This window comes from Megalobrama amblycephala, linkage group LG1, assembly GCF_018812025.1.
Source record: "Megalobrama amblycephala isolate DHTTF-2021 linkage group LG1, ASM1881202v1, whole genome shotgun sequence".
In the NCBI taxonomy this organism is placed as follows: Eukaryota; Metazoa; Chordata; class Actinopteri; order Cypriniformes; family Xenocyprididae; genus Megalobrama; species Megalobrama amblycephala.
In genome coordinates, this window is record NC_063044.1 from 74,770,241 (window position 1) to 74,785,511 (window position 15,271).

Below are 15,271 nucleotides of genomic sequence, written 5' to 3' on the forward strand. Positions count from 1 at the left end.
AGGACATGCAGATGTCCTGTAGGGGTGAAACCTGAATATATACTATATTATGAGGACATTGAGTAGAAACATCATTTAACAGCTGTGTGTGTCTGTCTGCCAGTTTGACTGCTGTGGCGTCGGTGGACCCATTGAAGTGTTTGTGCGTGACACCTGTCCAGAAGGCAACTTCCTGAAGCAGCTCACATTTCCTGTGAGTAACTTCCTGTTTGAATTAAGGCCCGTTGTCATTATAATTGTGCTGTGGACTCACTATTCTATTACATTTAGAAGGATTTTGAAAACTACTATAGTTACAGTAATCATCCATTGTGTGAACGGGTCTTTATTTTTATTTCTGCATGTGTGATGATAGAGGAACGAAGCAAACACTCATCTCTCTGTGTGTGTGTGTGTGTGTGTGTGTGTGTGTGTGTGTGTGTGTGTGTGTTAGAGCTGTCCTAGTGTGATCCGGGACATGTTCAAGTCAAGCGCTCCGCTGGTGTTGGGAGGGTTTCTAGGGACGGCAGGAATCATGGTGAGTCCATCTGAACAAACACTGGAGTTTATGTCCATTCACATCCACTCACACTGGAAGCGTGTCCAGTGCTGCAGCATGCTGATCGTCTGTCTTTGTGTGTCTGTCTGCATGTGTTCCCGCTCCTCATCAGGTGGTGGCACTGGTGTGCAGTGTTGTTCTCAGCCAGGGGCGCCGCTAGCAATTTTGGGCCCTATGAAAGAATATGAGGTTGGGGCCCAAACTACACCCATTCCTCACCAAACATACAAGCCAACCTAGCTATCCAAAATCTTTGTCTGCAATTTAATAATACTGACCTATTACCTTTGCTATTGCTTTTGATCAGTAGGTATCAGTATTTAGTCAGAGACCTACCATGGCTATTGCACTAGCAGATGATTTATTATGCAAATGTAAATGTAATACAGTACAGTATTCAAATATTCATAGAAAATGCAACATTCTTAAACAATGATTAAACATACATTATATTAAACACAAACATATGTAAACAGAGTGCAATATGCAGGTATATACAGATAGTGGTTGGCTACGCAACTACCGCTAACATTACAGCAAAGGAAGCTCCGTGAATTAACATATATCTTTCTTTTTGAAGAACTGGGTGAGTAATTGACCCGATTGACAGACGATCTAACCAATCATAGCGCCGAATCTGCCGTTTTGTCCGATGGTCGGTTCACGAGCCGCTTAAACTGAGGAGCTACACATTAAGGAACCACATATGGTATTTGTTTAAATTTTTCAAGAAATTACAAATTTAGAAATTTGAGACTGTGTTTCATATCAGAAATCACCTGCTCTGTCTTGTCTATCGACACGTTGTCAGTGTCCTCTTTGCTCCGCAATGTATTTTTCACAGCTTTCATCTCTCTCTCTCGTGGAGTGAGGCTGTGTGAGTGGATGTGTGTGAGAGCGTTTCTAATTGTTGTATATTGTTGCTTTTCTACTCTTTCTTTATTTCTGAAACATACTGAGAGTGTGTTTCATCTTTTTTATTTATTTATTTTATTAGTTTTTTGGTGTTGTTTGGTAAATTTAGGTTAGTTTTTTTTTCTGTGCTGCCTTTTTTGGTGTCCGCATGGGGGGAACGATGTCGGTTTCCCTCCGGAATGGGTTTAGATGCGTCCCGGAGCCGACCGCTTCAATTGAGGACATGTTGATTGTAGTTGGTGATCAGGTTGGTCATGAAAATATAAATTCAACTTCACAAATGAACAAAGCGTGTTTTTTTTTTTTTTTTGAAGACTGTGCGGATGATCTGAAAACACAAGTTTTGTGTCACAGTTTTCTGGGGAAATGAAGAATTCCTAATGTATAATCCTGTGCTGTCTGTACAAATTCAATGAGAAATGCATTTGTAAGAGCAGATCTCTGCAAGGTGTCAGCTTTTTGGAGTAAGGTGTTTATTTTATTTTGATAATTGTGTAATTTTGTAAATTTGTTTTTAAATTGTCATTAAAGGGTTTTGAAAAGTCAAAAGTCTCTCTAACTCTCTCTCTCTCTCTGTCTGTCAGTTGGTGGCGCTGTTGTGCAGCTCCATTCTCTATAAAAGTCTGAAGTCGCCTGTCTACTTGTCTCCTGCCTACTACTGAGAGCCGACCTGACCCTCCACTCGTCTGTCTGATGGAGGGATGAACACGTTCATCAGCCGCGCAGGTCAAGGAGAACCACACCTGAGTGTGTGTGTGTACCATCCAGAAATTAGTGTATTAAAAATGTTTTTTCTTGGTTATGCAAATGTTAATGGAACATTCCATTTTATCACTCTGCAAACATTATGGGAACGTTACATTTGAATGTTTTCAAACGTTCTAAAACAAGTAGAAACATTTAAAAAATGTTAGAGAACATCCAACTAAAACTTAATCATTCCATGAACAAAGTATAGATACTATTTTTGTACTAACGCTTTGAGAACATTATTAAAGACCAGATAACTTTGAACAAATTGTTTGTTTATAACTTTGAGAGAACGTTGCCAGAACGTTAGAAAGGTCCCTGTTAGCTGTGCAGAAACATGTTCAGACACAACCTAAAGCCTTAAGGTTTGGGTTTATTTCATTTTATTGCATTAACCTTCATTTAATGGAACTTTTCATTTCTGAATTCTGCATAAACGCCGTCTGTTACAATCCCATCCTGAATATTTCATTTTCTTGTCTTGTTGTACAATTAAAACTTCATTTTTACTGAAAAACATTAAAGAAACTTCCACAAACCCTTCTCAGTCGAGTGTGTTTCATCAGATGTTGAGCTGGATGGTGGTGAGGGGTCAAAGGTCAGGGGTCATCAACTCTGTGATCGGCACATGAAACGGTGAGAAGATCATGCTGTTCTCTGTGGGAGAGAGAGATGAAGATGAGATGTGGATCTGTTTTCAGAAGTGTCCCAATCTCACCACAGACTGAAGGACTCAATCATCCTCAACATGTCACACACACTTCAATCTGACATGAAATCAATCCAAAACTGCAGTGTGTGCAGTACACGAGTGTGGCCACTAGAGAGCAGCAGCTCGGTCAGTGACGCCACAGGCACTCTCTGTAGTTGTGTCCATTTCATTTTTGGTTTCATGTTTAATTTATCATGAAAACAGGCATACTGTATGTGTGATTTGGTAAGGCAGCCGATACAAGTAATAAATAAGAGTTGCCTAATGCAGTAAAGTCCTGCGTTTTGACTGGACCCTGTTCCAGAATCAAATCACAGAGTGCTTCTGAACTGAGTGAGGGCATCTCTCGCCCTTTTCTATAGCCCATGATGACTACTGTCAGTAATCCCGCAGTTATATGCAGATGGGACTGTATTAAAGCATGCATGTGACTGCTTATACAAACAAAACAAAATTATTATATATCGCCTAAACAGCGCGCAAAAGAGCGCTACCTTTATAAAGCTGCCACTCATTAATCAGTGAATCTCTTATTTCCATAATGTCTGCACTTTGTTAGAGAGGATTTCGAAGCGTGCAGGACTGGACAAAAGCTCGAGCGGTGTCTGGATTCAGCTTAAACACCTGTGATTGGCCATTCTGTTCTTGTCTGTGATTGGCTACATTGCTCGCCGAAGCAAAAAATCGATTGAATATTTACAGGTTTGTTTCTCGTTATTCTTTTCAAAATATTAATAAATAGAAATGAGCAATTATTAGTGTCATTGTAACCAAGTATCATCATAAATAGTGATCAAATATCGAAGCTATCTCCAATAGGCTACTTCAAAGCTCATGATCAAATCAAATTATTTATTAAAATATTTGTGTAACAACTGTAAATATATATATATATATATATATATATATATATATATATATATATATATATATATATATATATATATATAGGCTATAGGCTACTCTTTTAGGTTTAGGGATTGGGGTTGGTTAGGACAATATATCAATTAAGCGTAATCAATTAAACAACGAAAGCATTGCTAGGGTCCTAGAAATGCGGTCCTGAAAATGCAGCCTCCAGCATTGCAGGCAGATGCTCCTCCCCCTCTCTGCCACCTTTTTGAACATTTGCTCATTTTAATAACTCATTAGGCCTAAATAGAGATGATCACAGAAACAAATCTCCAGCTGAACCGCTGCAACACATGCTGTTGTTTTCCAATCAGCGTATTTGAAGGAATCAATGGATGGATTGAACTCACTCGTTGAACTCACTCGCCACCTGCTGTCTGTTTCAGTTTCATGTTAACTTTTCATCATGTCATATTTCTGTCTTCAAAATGTAAAACATTTATCTCATAACACGTTTATGCACTTGTAGGCTAATTACTGTGTAAATGCATTGATGTCTCTTCTGTACTGATGAAGCTCTGGTTGGATTTTACTGGAAACTGCCCTACAGACAAAGAAATGTAAAAATACATAAATGTGAAAATAATGATATTCTCATCGCTCGCTTCATAACATTAAGGTTGAACCACTGAACTTTAAAACAGTCACGTGAACTGTTTTAAGTATGTATTTAGTAGCTTTCTGGGTGTTAAACGTGTTAATGCAGGCCTCACTGAGCTGATTTTATCAAAAATATCTTAATTTGTGTTCTGAAGATGAATGAAGGTCTTACGGGTGTGGAACGACATGAGGGTGAGTAATTAATGACAGAAACTTCATTTGCGGGAGAACTAACTCTTTAAGATCTAAGGTGGCACCAGCTCCTGATTTGGCAGCGCTGTGAGGACGGACAGAAAACAACTGAGCTTGAGTTGAGATGCAGATAATAGCCTATTAACTTTTATTTTATTATTAATAAATATTAATAAGTGCTCCTCTGCAGCATCTACTACAGTGGTAATTTATTTTTTATTTCTAAATAAGTGTTTGCTTTCCTACATCGTGAAACCTTTAGTTTTACCAATAAGGACAAACTATTAAGTATGAACAAATAATGTTTTGGACATCACATTAAAAATAACATTCAAACTGGGCAATATTTAAAGCTTTGAAGTGCTGGGGAAAGTTGTGTAAAGCACTTAAAAGCACTCGAAAACATTAGACCACGGGACGTGTCTAAGCCCAAAATCTGCGGAAAAAATGCGAGCTCCTCCGATTACTGCGGAGTTTACTTGATTTTGTGATAAATTCAGCGATCGCAGAATCGTGAAATCCTGGAGGGATTGTTTAATCACTGAAAACTGATCGAGTTGGGTTAGTGGTGGGCCAAAAAAAAAAAAAATTAACTAGATCCAATAGATTTTATTGGTTCCACGAAACGCCAAACCACATGCACAGGATTTTGGGATATCGTTGGCAAAAGTTTTTTTTACAAGTCTGTTCACTCCACGCCACAACTATAACAGTAACGACACAGCGGAACAACAACGTTGGAATTGATTTCAGAACTATTTGTTTCAGCTAATGAACGATACAAACATTGACAGCCAATCAGAATCCATCCTGCACCGGTGTGGTTATATAGTTATAGTTATCGTCCTCTGGTGTGAACACTAATATAGTTATCGTTATAGTTATCGTTTACTGGTGTGAACACTAATATAGTTATCGTTATAGTTATCGTACACTGGTGTGAACACTAATATAGTTATCGTTATAGTTATCGTTTACTGGTGTGAACACTAATATAGTTATCGTTATAGTTATCGTACACTGGTGTGAACACTAATATAGTTATCGTTATAGTTATCGTACACTGGTGTGAACACTAATATAGTTATCGTTATAGTTATCGTTTACTGGTGTGAACACTAATATAGTTATCGTTATAGTTATCGTACACTGGTGTGAACACTAATATAGTTATCGTTATAGTTATCGTTTACTGGTGTGAACACTAATATAGTTATCGTTATAGTTATCGTCCTCTGGTGTGAACACTAATATAGTTATCGTTATAGTTATCGTACACTGGTGTGAACACTAATATAGTTAGCGTTATAGTTATCGTTTACTGGTGTGAACATTAATATAGTTATCGTTATAGTTATCGTCCACTGGTGTGAACACTAATATAGTTATCGTTATAGTTATCGTTTACTGGTGTGAACACTAATATAGTTATCGTTATAGTTATCGTCCGCTGGTGTGAACACTAATATAGTTATCGTTATAGTTATCGTCATCTGGTGTGAACACTAATATAGTTATCGTTACAGTTATCGTACACTGGTGTGAACACTAATATAGTTATCGTTATAGTTATCGTCATCTGGTGTGAACACTAATATAGTTATCGTTATAGTTATCGTTTACTGGTGTGAACACTAATATAGTTATCGTTATAGTTATCGTCCGCTGGTGTGAACACTAATATAGTTATCGTTATAGTTATCGTACACTGGTGTGAACACTAATATAGTTATCGTTATAGTTATCGTTTACTGGTGTGAACACTAATATAGTTATCGTTATAGTTATCGTACACTGGTGTGAACACTAATATAGTTATCGTTATAGTTATCGTCACTGGTGTGAACACTAATATAGTTATCGTTATAGTTATCGTTTACTGGTGTGAACACTAATATAGTTATCGTTATAGTTATCGTACACTGGTGTGAACACTAATATAGTTATCGTTATAGTTATCGTTTACTGGTGTGAACACTAATATAGTTATCGTTATAGTTATCGTACACTGGTGTGAACACTAATATAGTTATCGTTATAGTTATCGTACACTGGTGTGAACACTAATATAGTTATCGTTATAGTTATCGTTTACTGGTGTGAACACTAATATAGTTATCGTTATAGTTATCGTACACTGGTGTGAACACTAATATAGTTATCGTTATAGTTATCGTTTACTGGTGTGAACACTAATATAGTTATCGTTATAGTTATCGTCTGGTGTGAACACTAATATAGTTATCGTTATAGTTATCGTTTACTGGTGTGAACACTAATATAGTTATCGTTATAGTTATCGTCCACTGGTGTGAACACTAATATAGTTATCGTTATAGTTATCGTTTACTGGTGTGAACACTAATATAGTTATCGTTATAGTTATCGTCCGCTGGTGTGAACACTAATATAGTTATCGTTATAGTTATCGTCATCTGGTGTGAACACTAATATAGTTATCGTTATAGTTATCGTACACTGGTGTGAACACTAATATAGTTATCGTTATAGTTATCGTCATCTGGTGTGAACACTAATATAGTTATCGTTATAGTTATCGTCTGGTGTGAACACTAATATAGTTATCGTTATAGTTATCGTCCGCTGGTGTGAACACTAATATAGTTATCGTTATAGTTATCGTACACTGGTGTGAACACTAATATAGTTATCGTTATAGTTATCGTTTACTGGTGTGAACACTAATATAGTTATCGTTATAGTTATCGTCACTGGTGTGAACACTAATATAGTTATCGTTATAGTTATCGTACACTGGTGTGAACACTAATATAGTTATCGTTATAGTTATCGTTTACTGGTGTGAACACTAATATAGTTATCGTTATAGTTATCGTCACTGGTGTGAACACTAATATAGTTATCGTTATAGTTATCGTTACTGGTGTGAACACTAATATAGTTATCGTTATAGTTATCGTCCTCTGGTGTGAACACTAATATAGTTATCGTTATAGTTATCGTTTACTGGTGTGAACACTAATATAGTTATCGTTATAGTTATCGTCCACTGGTGTGAACACTAATATAGTTATCGTTATAGTTATCGTACTGGTGTGAACACTAATATAGTTATCGTTATAGTTATCGTCCGCTGGTGTGAACACTAATATAGTTATCGTTATAGTTATCGTCGCTGGTGTGAACACTAATATAGTTATCGTTATAGTTATCGTCACTGGTGTGAACACTAATATAGTTATCGTTATAGTTATCGTCATCTGGTGTGAACACTAATATAGTTATCGTTATAGTTATCGTTTACTGGTGTGAACACTAATATAGTTATCGTTATAGTTATCGTCCGCTGGTGTGAACACTAATATAGTTATCGTTATAGTTATCGTCATCTGGTGTGAACACTAATATAGTTATCGTTATAGTTATCGTCATCTGGTGTGAACACTAATATAGTTATCGTTATAGTTATCGTTTACTGGTGTGAACACTAATATAGTTATCGTTATAGTTATCGTCCGCTGGTGTGAACACTAATATAGTTATCGTTATAGTTATCGTCACTGGTGTGAACACTAATATAGTTATCGTTATAGTTATCGTCCGCTGGTGTGAACACTAATATAGTTATCGTTATAGTTATCGTTTCTGGTGTGAACACTAATATAGTTATCGTTATAGTTATCGTCATCTGGTGTGAACACTAATATAGTTATCGTTATAGTTATCGTCGCTGGTGTGAACACTAATATAGTTATCGTTATAGTTATCGTCATCTGGTGTGAACACTAATATAGTTATCGTTATAGTTATCGTACTGGTGTGAACACTAATATAGTTATCGTTATAGTTATCGTCCGCTGGTGTGAACACTAATATAGTTATCGTTATAGTTATCGTCACTGGTGTGAACACTAATATAGTTATCGTTATAGTTATCGTCGCTGGTGTGAACACTAATATAGTTATCGTTATAGTTATCGTCCACTGGTGTGAACACTAATATAGTTATCGTTATAGTTATCGTCCACTGGTGTGAACACTAATATAGTTATCGTTATAGTTATCGTACTGGTGTGAACACTAATATAGTTATCGTTATAGTTATCGTCACTGGTGTGAACACTAATATAGTTATCGTTATAGTTATCGTCTGGTGTGAACACTAATATAGTTATCGTTATAGTTATCGTCCGCTGGTGTGAACACTAATATAGTTATCGTTATAGTTATCGTCTGGTGTGAACACTAATATAGTTATCGTTATAGTTATCGTACTGGTGTGAACACTAATATAGTTATCGTTATAGTTATCGTCCGCTGGTGTGAACACTAATATAGTTATCGTTATAGTTATCGTCCCTGGTGTGAACACTAATATAGTTATCGTTATAGTTATCGTACTGGTGTGAACACTAATATAGTTATCGTTATAGTTATCGTCGCTGGTGTGAACACTAATATAGTTATCGTTATAGTTATCGTCTGGTGTGAACACTAATATAGTTATCGTTATAGTTATCGTCGCTGGTGTGAACACTAATATAGTTATCGTTATAGTTATCGTCTGGTGTGAACACTAATATAGTTATCGTTATAGTTATCGTCGCTGGTGTGAACACTAATATAGTTATCGTTATAGTTATCGTACTGGTGTGAACACTAATATAGTTATCGTTATAGTTATCGTCCGCTGGTGTGAACACTAATATAGTTATCGTTATAGTTATCGTCGCTGGTGTGAACACTAATATAGTTATCGTTATAGTTATCGTCGCTGGTGTGAACACTAATATAGTTATCGTTATAGTTATCGTCTGGTGTGAACACTAATATAGTTATCGTTATAGTTATCGTCCGCTGGTGTGAACACTAATATAGTTATCGTTATAGTTATCGTCCACTGGTGTGAACACTAATATAGTTATCGTTATAGTTATCGTCCGCTGGTGTGAACACTAATATAGTTATCGTTATAGTTATCGTACTGGTGTGAACACTAATATAGTTATCGTTATAGTTATCGTCGCTGGTGTGAACACTAATATAGTTATCGTTATAGTTATCGTCACTGGTGTGAACACTAATATAGTTATCGTTATAGTTATCGTCCTGGTGTGAACACTAATATAGTTATCGTTATAGTTATCGTACTGGTGTGAACACTAATATAGTTATCGTTATAGTTATCGTCCGCTGGTGTGAACACTAATATAGTTATCGTTATAGTTATCGTCACTGGTGTGAACACTAATATAGTTATCGTTATAGTTATCGTCGCTGGTGTGAACACTAATATAGTTATCGTTATAGTTATCGTCACTGGTGTGAACACTAATATAGTTATCGTTATAGTTATCGTCTGGTGTGAACACTAATATAGTTATCGTTATAGTTATCGTCTGGTGTGAACACTAATATAGTTATCGTTATAGTTATCGTCACTGGTGTGAACACTAATATAGTTATCGTTATAGTTATCGTCTGGTGTGAACACTAATATAGTTATCGTTATAGTTATCGTCCCTGGTGTGAACACTAATATAGTTATCGTTATAGTTATCGTCTGGTGTGAACACTAATATAGTTATCGTTATAGTTATCGTCCGCTGGTGTGAACACTAATATAGTTATCGTTATAGTTATCGCTGGTGTGAACACTAATATAGTTATCGTTATAGTTATCGTCCGCTGGTGTGAACACTAATATAGTTATCGTTATAGTTATCGTCTGGTGTGAACACTAATATAGTTATCGTTATAGTTATCGTCTGGTGTGAACACTAATATAGTTATCGTTATAGTTATCGTCCTGGTGTGAACACTAATATAGTTATCGTTATAGTTATCGTCCGCTGGTGTGAACACTAATATAGTTATCGTTATAGTTATCGTACTGGTGTGAACACTAATATAGTTATCGTTATAGTTATCGTCCGCTGGTGTGAACACTAATATAGTTATCGTTATAGTTATCGTCCTGGTGTGAACACTAATATAGTTATCGTTATAGTTATCGTCTGGTGTGAACACTAATATAGTTATCGTTATAGTTATCGTCGCTGGTGTGAACACTAATATAGTTATCGTTATAGTTATCGTCGCTGGTGTGAACACTAATATAGTTATCGTTATAGTTATCGTCTGGTGTGAACACTAATATAGTTATCGTTATAGTTATCGTCGCTGGTGTGAACACTAATATAGTTATCGTTATAGTTATCGTACTGGTGTGAACACTAATATAGTTATCGTTATAGTTATCGTCCCTGGTGTGAACACTAATATAGTTATCGTTATAGTTATCGTCTGGTGTGAACACTAATATAGTTATCGTTATAGTTATCGTCCGCTGGTGTGAACACTAATATAGTTATCGTTATAGTTATCGTCTGGTGTGAACACTAATATAGTTATCGTTATAGTTATCGTCCGCTGGTGTGAACACTAATATAGTTATCGTTATAGTTATCGTCCTGGTGTGAACACTAATATAGTTATCGTTATAGTTATCGTCACTGGTGTGAACACTAATATAGTTATCGTTATAGTTATCGTCGCTGGTGTGAACACTAATATAGTTATCGTTATAGTTATCGTACTGGTGTGAACACTAATATAGTTATCGTTATAGTTATCGTCCGCTGGTGTGAACACTAATATAGTTATCGTTATAGTTATCGTCGCTGGTGTGAACACTAATATAGTTATCGTTATAGTTATCGTACTGGTGTGAACACTAATATAGTTATCGTTATAGTTATCGTCTGGTGTGAACACTAATATAGTTATCGTTATAGTTATCGTCTGGTGTGAACACTAATATAGTTATCGTTATAGTTATCGTCCGCTGGTGTGAACACTAATATAGTTATCGTTATAGTTATCGTCGCTGGTGTGAACACTAATATAGTTATCGTTATAGTTATCGTCTGGTGTGAACACTAATATAGTTATCGTTATAGTTATCGTACTGGTGTGAACACTAATATAGTTATCGTTATAGTTATCGTCCGCTGGTGTGAACACTAATATAGTTATCGTTATAGTTATCGTCACTGGTGTGAACACTAATATAGTTATCGTTATAGTTATCGTACTGGTGTGAACACTAATATAGTTATCGTTATAGTTATCGTCCGCTGGTGTGAACACTAATATAGTTATCGTTATAGTTATCGTCCTGGTGTGAACACTAATATAGTTATCGTTATAGTTATCGTCACTGGTGTGAACACTAATATAGTTATCGTTATAGTTATCGTCTGGTGTGAACACTAATATAGTTATCGTTATAGTTATCGTCTGGTGTGAACACTAATATAGTTATCGTTATAGTTATCGTCCGCTGGTGTGAACACTAATATAGTTATCGTTATAGTTATCGTCCGCTGGTGTGAACACTAATATAGTTATCGTTATAGTTATCGTCCGCTGGTGTGAACACTAATATAGTTATCGTTATAGTTATCGTCCGCTGGTGTGAACACTAATATAGTTATCGTTATAGTTATCGTCGCTGGTGTGAACACTAATATAGTTATCGTTATAGTTATCGTCGCTGGTGTGAACACTAATATAGTTATCGTTATAGTTATCGTCCGCTGGTGTGAACACTAATATAGTTATCGTTATAGTTATCGTCTGGTGTGAACACTAATATAGTTATCGTTATAGTTATCGTCCGCTGGTGTGAACACTAATATAGTTATCGTTATAGTTATCGTCTGGTGTGAACACTAATATAGTTATCGTTATAGTTATCGTCGCTGGTGTGAACACTAATATAGTTATCGTTATAGTTATCGTCGCTGGTGTGAACACTAATATAGTTATCGTTATAGTTATCGTCGCTGGTGTGAACACTAATATAGTTATCGTTATAGTTATCGTCCGCTGGTGTGAACACTAATATAGTTATCGTTATAGTTATCGTCCGCTGGTGTGAACACTAATATAGTTATCGTTATAGTTATCGTCCGCTGGTGTGAACACTAATATAGTTATCGTTATAGTTATCGTCCGCTGGTGTGAACACTAATATAGTTATCGTTATAGTTATCGTCCTGGTGTGAACACTAATATAGTTATCGTTATAGTTATCGTCCGCTGGTGTGAACACTAATATAGTTATCGTTATAGTTATCGTCCGCTGGTGTGAACACTAATATAGTTATCGTTATAGTTATCGTCCGCTGGTGTGAACACTAATATAGTTATCGTTATAGTTATCGTCCGCTGGTGTGAACACTAATATAGTTATCGTTATAGTTATCGTCCGCTGGTGTGAACACTAATATAGTTATCGTTATAGTTATCGTCCGCTGGTGTGAACACTAATATAGTTATCGTTATAGTTATCGTCCGCTGGTGTGAACACTAATATAGTTATCGTTATAGTTATCGTCCGCTGGTGTGAACACTAATATAGTTATCGTTATAGTTATCGTCCACTGGTGTGAACACTAATATAGTTATCGTTATAGTTATCGTCCGCTGGTGTGAACACTAATATAGTTATCGTTATAGTTATCGTCGCTGGTGTGAACACTAATATAGTTATCGTTATAGTTATCGTCCGCTGGTGTGAACACTAATATAGTTATCGTTATAGTTATCGTCCGCTGGTGTGAACACTAATATAGTTATCGTTATAGTTATCGTCCGCTGGTGTGAACACTAATATAGTTATCGTTATAGTTATCGTCTGGTGTGAACACTAATATAGTTATCGTTATAGTTATCGTCTGGTGTGAACACTAATATAGTTATCGTTATAGTTATCGTACTGGTGTGAACACTAATATAGTTATCGTTATAGTTATCGTCCGCTGGTGTGAACACTAATATAGTTATCGTTATAGTTATCGTCCTGGTGTGAACACTAATATAGTTATCGTTATAGTTATCGTCGCTGGTGTGAACACTAATATAGTTATCGTTATAGTTATCGTCTGGTGTGAACACTAATATAGTTATCGTTATAGTTATCGTCGCTGGTGTGAACACTAATATAGTTATCGTTATAGTTATCGTCCGCTGGTGTGAACACTAATATAGTTATCGTTATAGTTATCGTCCGCTGGTGTGAACACTAATATAGTTATCGTTATAGTTATCGTCTGGTGTGAACACTAATATAGTTATCGTTATAGTTATCGTCCGCTGGTGTGAACACTAATATAGTTATCGTTATAGTTATCGTCCGCTGGTGTGAACACTAATATAGTTATCGTTATAGTTATCGTCACTGGTGTGAACACTAATATAGTTATCGTTATAGTTATCGTCTGGTGTGAACACTAATATAGTTATCGTTATAGTTATCGTCCGCTGGTGTGAACACTAATATAGTTATCGTTATAGTTATCGTCTGGTGTGAACACTAATATAGTTATCGTTATAGTTATCGTCTGGTGTGAACACTAATATAGTTATCGTTATAGTTATCGTCCTGGTGTGAACACTAATATAGTTATCGTTATAGTTATCGTCTGGTGTGAACACTAATATAGTTATCGTTATAGTTATCGTCCGCTGGTGTGAACACTAATATAGTTATCGTTATAGTTATCGTCTGGTGTGAACACTAATATAGTTATCGTTATAGTTATCGTACTGGTGTGAACACTAATATAGTTATCGTTATAGTTATCGTCCGCTGGTGTGAACACTAATATAGTTATCGTTATAGTTATCGTCTGGTGTGAACACTAATATAGTTATCGTTATAGTTATCGTCCGCTGGTGTGAACACTAATATAGTTATCGTTATAGTTATCGCTGGTGTGAACACTAATATAGTTATCGTTATAGTTATCGTCCGCTGGTGTGAACACTAATATAGTTATCGTTATAGTTATCGCTGGTGTGAACACTAATATAGTTATCGTTATAGTTATCGTCACTGGTGTGAACACTAATATAGTTATCGTTATAGTTATCGTCCGCTGGTGTGAACACTAATATAGTTATCGTTATAGTTATCGCTGGTGTGAACACTAATATAGTTATCGTTATAGTTATCGTCTGGTGTGAACACTAATATAGTTATCGTTATAGTTATCGTCCGCTGGTGTGAACACTAATATAGTTATCGTTATAGTTATCGTCACTGGTGTGAACACTAATATAGTTATCGTTATAGTTATCGTCCGCTGGTGTGAACACTAATATAGTTATCGTTATAGTTATCGTCTGGTGTGAACACTAATATAGTTATCGTTATAGTTATCGTCCGCTGGTGTGAACACTAATATAGTTATCGTTATAGTTATCGTCACTGGTGTGAACACTAATATAGTTATCGTTATAGTTATCGTTCTGGTGTGAACACTAATATAGTTATCGTTATAGTTATCGTCACTGGTGTGAACACTAATATAGTTATCGTTATAGTTATCGTCCACTGGTGTGAACACTAATATAGTTATCGTTATAGTTATCGTCTGGTGTGAACACTAATATAGTTATCGTTATAGTTATCGTCCGCTGGTGTGAACACTAATATAGTTATCGTTATAGTTATCGTCTGGTGTGAACACTAATATAGTTATCGTTATAGTTATCGTCCGCTGGTGTGAACACTAATATAGTTATCGTTATAGTTATCGTCGCTGGTGTGAACACTAATATAGTTATCGTTATAGTTATCGTCCACTGGTGTGAACACT

At 35.8% G+C, this 15,271-nt stretch overlaps 3 protein-coding genes across 6 annotated transcripts in view; 2 read left to right on the forward strand and 1 right to left on the reverse strand.

Moving 5' to 3' along the window:
- The window catches only part of LOC125247929 (CD9 antigen-like), a 14,718-nt gene extending 11,977 nt beyond the window's left edge, over positions 1 to 2,741 (forward strand). For both annotated transcript variants that reach the window (XM_048159482.1, XM_048159488.1), the window contains exons 7-9: positions 104 to 193; positions 434 to 517; positions 2,038 to 2,741. In XM_048159482.1, the coding sequence (XP_048015439.1) occupies positions 104 to 193; positions 434 to 517; positions 2,038 to 2,115 (252 nt within the window). In that variant the 3' untranslated portion in view covers positions 2,116 to 2,741. The remainder of the gene's footprint in view (positions 1 to 103; positions 194 to 433; positions 518 to 2,037) is intronic.
- LOC125247003 overlaps positions 1 to 15,271 on the reverse strand; it is a 537,225-nt gene that overhangs the window by 313,905 nt on the left and 208,049 nt on the right. The window lies entirely within an intron of this gene.
- Positions 1 to 15,271, forward strand: part of LOC125247564 (CXADR-like membrane protein) — an 824,350-nt gene that overhangs the window by 197,028 nt on the left and 612,051 nt on the right. The gene's annotated exons all lie outside the window — the stretch shown is intronic.